The sequence below is a fragment of the Chlorocebus sabaeus genome, chromosome 19, assembly GCF_047675955.1.
Source record: "Chlorocebus sabaeus isolate Y175 chromosome 19, mChlSab1.0.hap1, whole genome shotgun sequence".
Taxonomy (NCBI): domain Eukaryota; kingdom Metazoa; phylum Chordata; class Mammalia; order Primates; family Cercopithecidae; genus Chlorocebus; species Chlorocebus sabaeus.
This window is the reverse complement of record NC_132922.1, coordinates 12,050,551-12,059,816: the sequence shown is the minus strand read 5'-3', so window position 1 is coordinate 12,059,816 and position 9,266 is coordinate 12,050,551. Positions and strand designations below refer to the sequence as shown.

Below are 9,266 nucleotides of genomic sequence, written 5' to 3'. Positions count from 1 at the left end.
GCAGGCTTGGAGGTCCATCGAAATGACAAAGTAGATAAGGATAGGTTGGTAATGCAGGAGAAATGTTGTTGAGAAGACAAAGTGGAAGGGGATCCATTACACAGTGCCTCTGATAGGAGCAGCGATAGTTTATTCAGAGTAACTGGGGGAAGCCAGAAAATCTGGGTACGGTGCGGGTTTGCAGGCAGACTTGGTGGTGGGGTGATGGGGGAAGACTGAACTAATGGTTTTCTCAATGAACTAGGAGGTGCGGCCACCCTTGAGTGTGCAGGGCTGGGAGTGGAGGGCTGTAGATTTGAGGAGAGAGGGGATATGATATAGTCACTTTGGAGAGCAAGACCCCAAACAAGGAATGTGTACTAAGATTGCAGGCCAGGATTGGAGATCTCTGGCCAAGGACTAAAAATGAGAGTCAGGCTGGGCGCGGTGGCTCACACCTGTAATCCCAGCACTTTAGGAGGCCAAGGCGTGTGGATTATTTGAGGTCAGGAGTTTGAGACCAGCCTGACTAACATGGTGAAACCCTATCTCTACTAAAAAAAATGCAAAAAAATTAGCTGGGCATGGTGGCATGTGCCTGTAGTCCCAGCTATTCGGGAGGCTGAGGTAGGAGAATCACTTGAACCTGGGAGGCGGAAGTTGCAGTGAGCCAAGATTGCGCCACTGCACTCCAGCCTCGGAGACAGAGTAAGACTCCGTATCAAAAATAAATAAATAAATAGAAAAGAAAATAAGAGTCAACACACATCAAAATCTGTGCTTTTTCACATCTGCGTTCAATTGTGCAGGTGCTGGCACGAAGCAGGTGGACAGGAGGATTTCACCAGGGTTGGACCTTGCCAGCTGAGTGGGACAGAGGGAGACGGAGTGTTTGCAAGTAAACTGGTGCAAGAGAGGATAAACAAGGCATAGCTGCCTGTAGCTTAATTTTGCTCAGTGGTAATTAAAATATTTTTATTTTAAAACAAATCTGGATTCATTCTGGAGTAGAATGAAAAAAGCACATGAATTTTTCAGATAACTTAGCAGACTTCAAAGGCAGTTTCCCTGTTTTGAAGTGCCACTTCCAGGGATACCTACCCCCCTGGTCCTCATGTGGTGAATCTACTCTTGTTGGAAGTTTGCGAAGCTTTGGAAAAGTCTGGAAAGCCCTGTCCTGCCGGTGTGATCCCCTGTCTCCTGGCTAGCACCCTGACTTTTCACAGGGATCGTCTGAGGATGGCATCCAACCAAGAACAGTGACAGTATTGAGAGAGTAGGAGGATGAGGACTTTATGGCTCTAAGATGGTGTGTGCAGGGAGGGCTGGGGACTAATCAAGACCCTCTTAAGGATGGGGCGGGTGCTGCAGGGATGGGGTGGGGTAGCTGACCCTGATGCTGGTCTTAGAGTCCTGTCTAGAGGCCAAACATATCAGAGGAGTCTGGGTAGTGTGGGGAAGGGAGCGGCTGAAATACAATAACCAGGGTCCCTCACCCCGGTCCCCCTCTCTAGGACCCCAAGAGATGAAACACTTTGGGGGGTCCAGGCAAGTGACTGGGACAGACTAGGTCCCAGGAAACAAGTCAGGGACCCGGATCCCAGAACTAGAGCACAAGATGTGGACGGGGTATTGGGAATGAGGCCAAAGCCCAGTTATCAGAACTAGGACACGTTCCATGTGGGACTTGGGTTCTTTACATCCTTCCTGCATAAATTCTGGGAAATGGGGTATGTCTAAGCCTGGAACAGGGAGAACTTGACAGCTGGGGGGCATATTTAGGGGCACGTGTGGCCTTGGGGCAGTCCAGGATCAGGCATCTCCTCTGCCTTTCCCTGCTGCCCTGTCCAAAGCAGCCCCCTCCTTCCTGCCCAGCACCTCCCAGGGCAGCCCCATCCCAAAAGAAGAACCTCAGAGTAAACAGCATGTTTATTTTGAACATTCAAGTTTACAAAAACAAAAAGGTAACAAAACCATGACACAGATCACACACATACACACACACACGCACGCACACGCACGCACACGCACACATGTTGCAGCTCATGTCAATTTATGTACAAAACAAGGAGAGGAGAAAGGGATGAGGCTGGGGAGGGGTTGTCAGTAGGGTGCACTAATGTCACAGTGTCAGACAACTTGACATGCTCACTCACACTCAGCCTGGGCCCACGTGAGCCCCTTCCCCACCCAGGGGTCGGAGGTCAGGGTGGGAGGTGGGGTCTGGGGTGGCAGGCAGCTGGAATAAAGGGTGAAGAGAGTAATCCCATCTCTGGGAGGGAGCCCCTTTCCACATTTACTCAGGCCAAGGGTGCTGGGACACACAGAGGAGGAGGGACTCAGTGCTTGGGAGAGGCTGCTGTGTTCTAGAGAGGGCTGAAGGCAGTCAGAAGGCTGGGCTCAAGTCTCCCGTGTCCAGCTGGGTGGCCTTGAGGGTCGTTCCCCTCCCCGGGCTTCAGCTTCCTCATCTGTAAAATGAGGGCTTTGGCCTCCTCTCAGAGCCCTTCCTGCCCAAATCTGTGGTCCCAGGTGATGCAGAGTGGTGGCAAGGGGATCGGTCGGTCCCCTTGGGATGTCGGTGGGGGCACCACGTGCCACAAGATGGGAAGATCTGGCAGATAACAGCTGGGAAGCACCTGGTTTAGGGCTTGGCCCCAAGCAGGAGTTGGAGGAAGAGCAAGTTCCCTCCCCGTTCCCTGCCAACCACTCTTGGGAGATGCTCAGTTTCCTTTTCTTTTTCAGCTCTCCTCTGAACTCCAGCTGAGCTAGAGAAGGGCTAAAGCTCTGGCCCATGGTGGAAGGGACACATTCCCTAAAGCAGCTGAGCCCCGTGGCATAGCTTCACCAAGAGGACCCTGGCCCTAGGGCTGGCCCACTCCCTGCCTCTGTTCCTTCACTTCAAGCCCTGCGGGCTGGGGAATGGTGTCAGAACACATCTGGAGCAATGGTGCCCAGATGACACTCTACACAGTGAGTGGGTACTCAGCCCCTGGAGGTAACCCCCTTTGGTTTGAAATCTGGGCTCCATCACTCGCTAGCTGATTGACACCAGGCAGATGACATCACCTCTCTGTGCCCCCGTTTCCTCACCTGTCTAATGGAGCCAAGAATGTCCTAACTTAGAACTGTGTTGTGAGGATCAACAGGACGGTGCCGGTGCCACTCTCAGTGCAGTGCCAGACGGCAGGACAAACACGGCCTCCATTGTGGTTATCAGCCAGGAGCAGCTTAGGATGTGACTGGGCCATGTCTGACTCCTCTTTCCCTGTCTGCTTGGATGTGCTCAGGGGCAGCAGAAGATAGGAAAGGTGGGACCCAAACAGTGGCGCTGGGGAAATTTGTTCCTGTTCCCTTTGGAAGGCTGAGTGGGTGAGGCGGCACGGGAACAAGGCTTGGACATCAGAGGTCTCATCTTCACTGGGACAAAGCATAAAGGACTCGAGGTCGTGTGTCTGGGTGGGCTCAAGTGCCTGAGCAAGTGCTGTCACCTCCTTCCTAAGACCTCATCCTCCCAAGTCCTCCACAAGAGCTACCTTCTTCAAAACAATGGCAACAGATCAAGCTTGGCGTCACTGAAATCGAAGTTCTGAATTCTGCCATCACCCCAGCAACAGGGCCATTATGATGAGACATTTGACACAGCCCTTGGGTTGATGTCATTGGCTGTTACCGTGGCAACCTAGGTCTCAGCGGGTCTGGCTGAAGTCCGCCATCGCCTTTTCTTCCAGTGGGATTGTACTGGAGGGGCTGGGCAATCTATTTATGTTCTCGAAATGGAAAGAACGATCTGGGTGCTGGGGGCTATGCGTCTTGGAGGAGCTTCCATGGCACTGAGCCCCCTGGCCTGCAGCTCTTGCATCATGTCTCAGGCTAAGTGGCCTCAGGCAGTGGAGACAGACAGGGAACAAAAAGGCAGACAAAAGGTACAATGCCCACTTGAGCCAGGGAGCCTGCAGCTGCTCAGACACCTGGTAGGTGACTAGCAGGGAAGGGACACCTCAGCTCTCCATTCTGCTGAAGCACCCAGGGATCACAACCTCCTCCCTGCACTTCCTGAGTGGGGGGACGCCAAGATGTTTGGGTGTTACGTAAAGGAAGATGTTGCAGGTGTCATATTGGAAAGCATCTGACCTCTCAGATGTCTACCTGGTTAGGTGTAGACTGAACTCAAAGGCCTTCAAGGGCAGGCAGCATGGAAGGGGAGGGGCACTGAAGAGGGAGTCAGATGCCCTGAGCTCTAGTCCTGGCTCTGCCCCATCGTGCTCTGTGATCCTGTGCAGGTCACGGGTCCTCCCTGAACTCTTCCCCATTTCTCACAAGCAAGATGCAGATGTGGTGCCAGATGGGGTGGTTTTTCTCATCTCTAAGATTATTATTATTATTTTCTGAGACGGAGTCTTGCTCTGTTGCCCAGGCTGGAGTGCAATGGTGTGATCTCGGCTCACTGCAACCTCCACCTCCTCGGTTCAAGAGATTCTCCTGACTCAGCCTCCTGAGTAGCTGGGACTACAGGCGTGCACCACCACATCGGCTATTTTTTGTATTTTTAGTGGAGATGGGATTTCACTATGTTGGCCAGGCTGACCTCGAACTCCTGGCCGCAAGTGATCTGCCTGTCTCGGCCTCCCAAAGTGCTGGGATTACAGGCATGAGCCACTATGCCCAGCCTCTCAGCTCTTAAGATTCTGACACTCTCTTGGAGAAGCTGGTGATGACTCAAGGGGACCAGGAAGCTATCAGCCCTTTGAGACACTCTCAGACAGGCATGGGTGCCAGGCTGGGGTAATCCGGAGGGAGCTAGTTTTTTACAATCCATGCATGAGGTTAGTCTGCCTTGAACCTTGCCCTCGACTCTGAGTCTCTGCTGACCCTAACCCATGACTGGCTTCATCCCATCTACTGCCGAGTACCGGGACCTACCCCTGCTAAGTCCAGGGTCACCAGTGCTTTCCCCACATATCCACCTGGAATCACAGAGAAGCTCACACCCAATCTGGAGAGCAAATGACCAAAGTGAGGGCCTCAGCTCACGAATGAGGGACGCCAAGCCCAGAGAGGGCAGGGACTTACAGGAGGCCACACAGGACATTAGCAGGGCTGGCTAGGAACCAAGGGCTCCTCCCTCTCACCCAGTGCTCTGCCCACTGCTTCATGCTTCTCCCCTCCTTCTCAGCTTCTTCCTTCCTGCCCCAGGACCATGCACAGGGTAGGTAATGTGGCTCTGCCAAAGGCAGGGTCTCCTGAGCCATGAGGCCTCTGCCTTAGGGCTGCTGCCGCCCAGGCTGAAGTGGCCCAAGTCCTGTCCTTGGCATAGAGGGAGAGGGATGACTATCCCAGTGGCCATTGCTATGGGTGAGCACAAGGGGTGACTGCAGCCCTTTGGCCTCCCGGGGTCTTTGTTCCCTTCCCTCCAGGCTGGAGCGGGGAAAGGAATGTCCTGGAGACTGAGGTGGGGCTGGGCCAGGCATGGAACCAACATTCAAACCACTACACACAAAGAGAGGAGGAAAGAGGAGGAAGAGGGAGGCATGGGTAGGGTGAGGGAGGCTCCACTGAGATCCCACTGCCCTTGACTGGCAGCTGGTGGAAAGTGGGAGGAGGGTAAGTCTAACCTCCGATGTCCTCATCATCCCCTTCTACAGCCTGTTGTGGCCCTGAAGGGGAAGCCACTGGGCCTGTTGCATGGGGGACAAGGGAGTGGGTGGCCACCCCCACCACTGAGATAGTGGGGTCCCTCTCATAGGCAACCCTACCCTACTGGGGGTGCTGTGAAAATTAGTGAAATCAGATGCAATCGATGGGCAGGGAGGGGTGGGGTAAGAGACAACTCCAGTGCAATGCCAGGCGGGCAGGCTCCCACTGTTCACTTGAGATGCTCCTCCCCACCCAGGTGGGGACAGGGGACACACTCACAGGGCATTCTGGAGGTGTGGGTACAGGTGAGGGAAAACGGGAGGCACAGCCAGGAATGGGGCAGGAGGGAAGGCCAGTGCGTGGGCAGGCTGAGGAGGGAATATGACCCCCCTCAAGTCCCCAAAGTGGCAGGCAAAGGAGGGGTCCTGGATGAGGTGGCCCCTCATGCCTTGGCTCTCCCCTTGCAGACATCGAAGGCAGCCTTCGTTGCGCCCCCGAAGGCCTCCACCAGCTTGTCTTCCCAGGGAAGGATGTTGCCCAGCAGTGGCGCAGTGCAGTTGGCAATGCCCAGGACCTGGGCTGGTGTCAGAGCGTGGTCCCACAGATTAAACTGGGCAATGTCACCGACAAAGGCCTGGGTGGCATCAAACCGGCCACCCAGGGTATCCTGGGCCAAGACAGCAGCAGAGAAAGGAGAGATGTGGAATGAGGGAGCAGAAAAGACAGGCAGGCTGACTCAGTCAGGCTCTTGTCCCCGAGGAAGCCCCACCTTCGTCCCCACTGAAGCCCTGCCCCCAAAGCTCTAGCCCCACCTCCAAGATTCTAGCTCCTTGGGCATGTCTCTGATCTCTCTGGCCCTCAGTCTGCCCATCTGCACAATGGGGAGGTCCAGCCCCAATACCAGCCTGAGCCTTACCTGCTCCTGGCCCAAGATAAGGATCCCATGAGGCTTGATGGGGTGCCAGGCAGCCAGGTTCTCACCGGAGCCCTGCAGCTCCCCGTCCTGGTAGGCAGACCATAGGCCATCCCTTGTGGTCCAGGCGACGCAGATGTGGTGCCAGTCATTGTCTTTCAGGCTCAGGGGCAGCTGGGCCACCTGGACACAGGTCCCCCAACCCCAGGTCAGAGGTGCCCCAAAGCCCAAGGCCCATGGCTGAGGAAGCGGGGTGGGGCTGGGGAGACCCAAGTCCATCCTTCCAGGGCCCAACCCCAGGCCTGACCCTCTCCATCCTCCTGCCCAGTGTCTTTCCCTGACTCCTCTCTCCTCTTTCTTCAAAGACCAAACCAGATCACAAGGGACTCTCTGGTTTTGGTTTTCAGTTGTCACGAGGTAGTTCACTCACTCTCCAACCTATTAAGGTCTATAAAAGTGGCCTATTAAGGTCACTTAGGGTGGGAGGGATGTCTCATAATCCCAACTTCCCCTGAACACCTCACACAGCACTCAGCACACAGCTGGGGCTCAAGAAGTACTGGCAGGGGGCTGGGTGCGGTGGCTCAAGCCGGTAATCCCAGCACTTTGGGAGGCTGAGGCGGGCCGATCACAAGTTCAGGAGATCGAGACCATGGTGAAACCCCGTCTCTACTAAAAATACAAGAAATTAGCCAGGCGCGGTGGCGGGAGCCTGTAGTCCCAGCTACTCAGGAGGCTGAAGCAGGAGAATGGCGTTAACCTGGGAGGCGGAGCTTGCAGTGAGCCGAGATTGCACCACTGCACTCCAGCCTGGGTGACAGAGCGAGACTTCGTCTCAAAAAAAAAAAAAAAAAAAAAAGAAGAAGAAGAGGAAGTACTGGCAGGGATAGAATGAGCCTTGGACTCAGAGGCCAGGCTCCAGCATGGGGCCCTGGCTCTGCCACCACCCCCTGTGTGATCTGGGGAGGCTGCTCCTTCCTCCCTGGACCTCAGTTTCCTTATCTGTAAAGGGAGGTCAGACAAGGGATGGCAAATCTACAGCTGCTACCTCTTCCTCTACCGAGGGCAGACATAGCCAATCAATCATGAGCCTCGATTTAGCTCAGATCCCTCAACACAGTGCTCTGGGAAGTCACTGCTGATGGGTTAGAGCTGGCCTGTAAGATGAAAGGTGTTAGGTGTCTGTGGATTTGGTGCTCCCAGAGGGCTCCCTCATCTCGGGGAGATCTGATTTTTTTTTTTTTTTTTTTTGAGATCACATTTTTTTTTTTTTTTTGAGATGGAATTTAACTCTCTTGCCCAGGATGGAGTGCAGTGGTGTGATCTCAGCTCACTGCAACCTCCATCTCCCGGTTCAAGCAATTCTCCTCCCTCAGCCTCCTGAGTAGCTGGGATTACAGGCATGCACCACCACATCCAGCTAATTTTTTTTTTTTTTTTTTTTTTTTAGTAGAAAGGGGATTTACCATATTGGCCAGCCTGGTCTTGAGCTCCTGACCTCAGGTCATCCACCTGCCTCAGCTTCTCAGAGTGCTGGGATTACAGACATAAGCCATCTCACCCGGCCTGTGATCACAATTTAATGTAACATCTCTGAGGCCGACGTGGTGCCTGGCCTTGTTGTGGCCACTGGGGATGTGGAGCTGGTCTGCCTTAAATGAGCTGAGTCTGCAGGAGGGGAAGGACTTTGGGGCAATGCTATAAGACAAAATAACGGAGGGCATATGGGAGGTACAGAGGCTGCGAGGCCCAGAGGTAGAGGGGATACGGGAACAGAAGCCAAGTAGAAACCCGTCGGGAAGGACAATGGATCCACCATTCCATTGCTAGGCAAACCAAGTGGTGGGCACAGTAGAAGTAAAGGCTTAGAGGCTGGAATAAAACGGAAACAGTGAGCAGTCTGCGAGGCTGGCTCTCAAAACGATTCCAGAGTATCCCGGAAGAGGGCTGCGCGATGCCCTGTCCAGGGTGCTGAATTCCTTCTAATGAGAACTGAGTGCTGAACTTGGGCCAGGCCAAGGACGGCAGCCAGGGGGTGATGAAGGGCACCAGGCAGCAGGATCTAGATGTGATCTGGCCACCCTGGTGGTCATAGGGTTTATTGGGCCACAAGGGAAAGTCACTGGTCCCTGGACTTATCTCCTCCCTCCTCCTCCTCCCCCTCCAGAATGCCATGAAATGCACCTTCTCCTCAGCTGGGTTCTGATGGGTGTCAATCACTCCTAGTGGCTCTATGTGCCGTGTGCTGGTCACAGGTGGGTACGATATGTGGTATCTGCATTTCCAGGGGGGTCTCAATAGACCACCATGCCTGCAAGGCCCAAAGCAATGTGGCAGGTGGGGGAGGAGCTTTAGGAGTGGTTGACAGTGATGAGATACTCCCCCTCCTCTCCCCTCAATCACTGTGCTCCTGCCACATCATTCTTCCTGCCTTGTCCTTGTCCTGCCTCCCAGCCAGGCTGAAGGAGGGGTATCGGGGAGGGAGGCCTGGGCATGAGGAAGATGGGTGGCCCAAGGGTAGAACAGGGGAGGGGTTAAGAGGTGGTTTCTGGAGTCCAAGACCCTGAATCACATCACACCCCAGCAGCTGTGTGGCCAGAGTGCATTATTTCCCCTCTCTGAGCCTCAGTTTCTCCATCTGCAAAATGGCGATAATGAGGGTACCTACTTCCCAGTGCTGTTGGGAAGATCAAGGGTAATAATGTGAGTAAACTGCTTATTAGCACAGTGCCCAGTATAA

At 54.2% G+C, this 9,266-nt stretch overlaps 1 protein-coding gene across 1 annotated transcript in view; it reads right to left on the bottom strand.

Annotated features, from left to right (window-relative positions):
* Nucleotides 1-1,890: 1,890 nt before the first annotated feature.
* NPTXR (neuronal pentraxin receptor) overlaps nucleotides 1,891-9,266 on the bottom strand; it is a 42,930-nt gene continuing 35,554 nt past the window's right edge. Inside the window, exons 5-6 of the mRNA XM_073007106.1 lie at nucleotides 6,530-6,709; nucleotides 1,891-6,280 (exon numbers count right to left, since the gene is read on the bottom strand). Of these exons, the coding sequence (XP_072863207.1) occupies nucleotides 6,056-6,280; nucleotides 6,530-6,709 (405 nt within the window). The 3' untranslated portion in view covers nucleotides 1,891-6,055. The remainder of the gene's footprint in view (nucleotides 6,281-6,529; nucleotides 6,710-9,266) is intronic.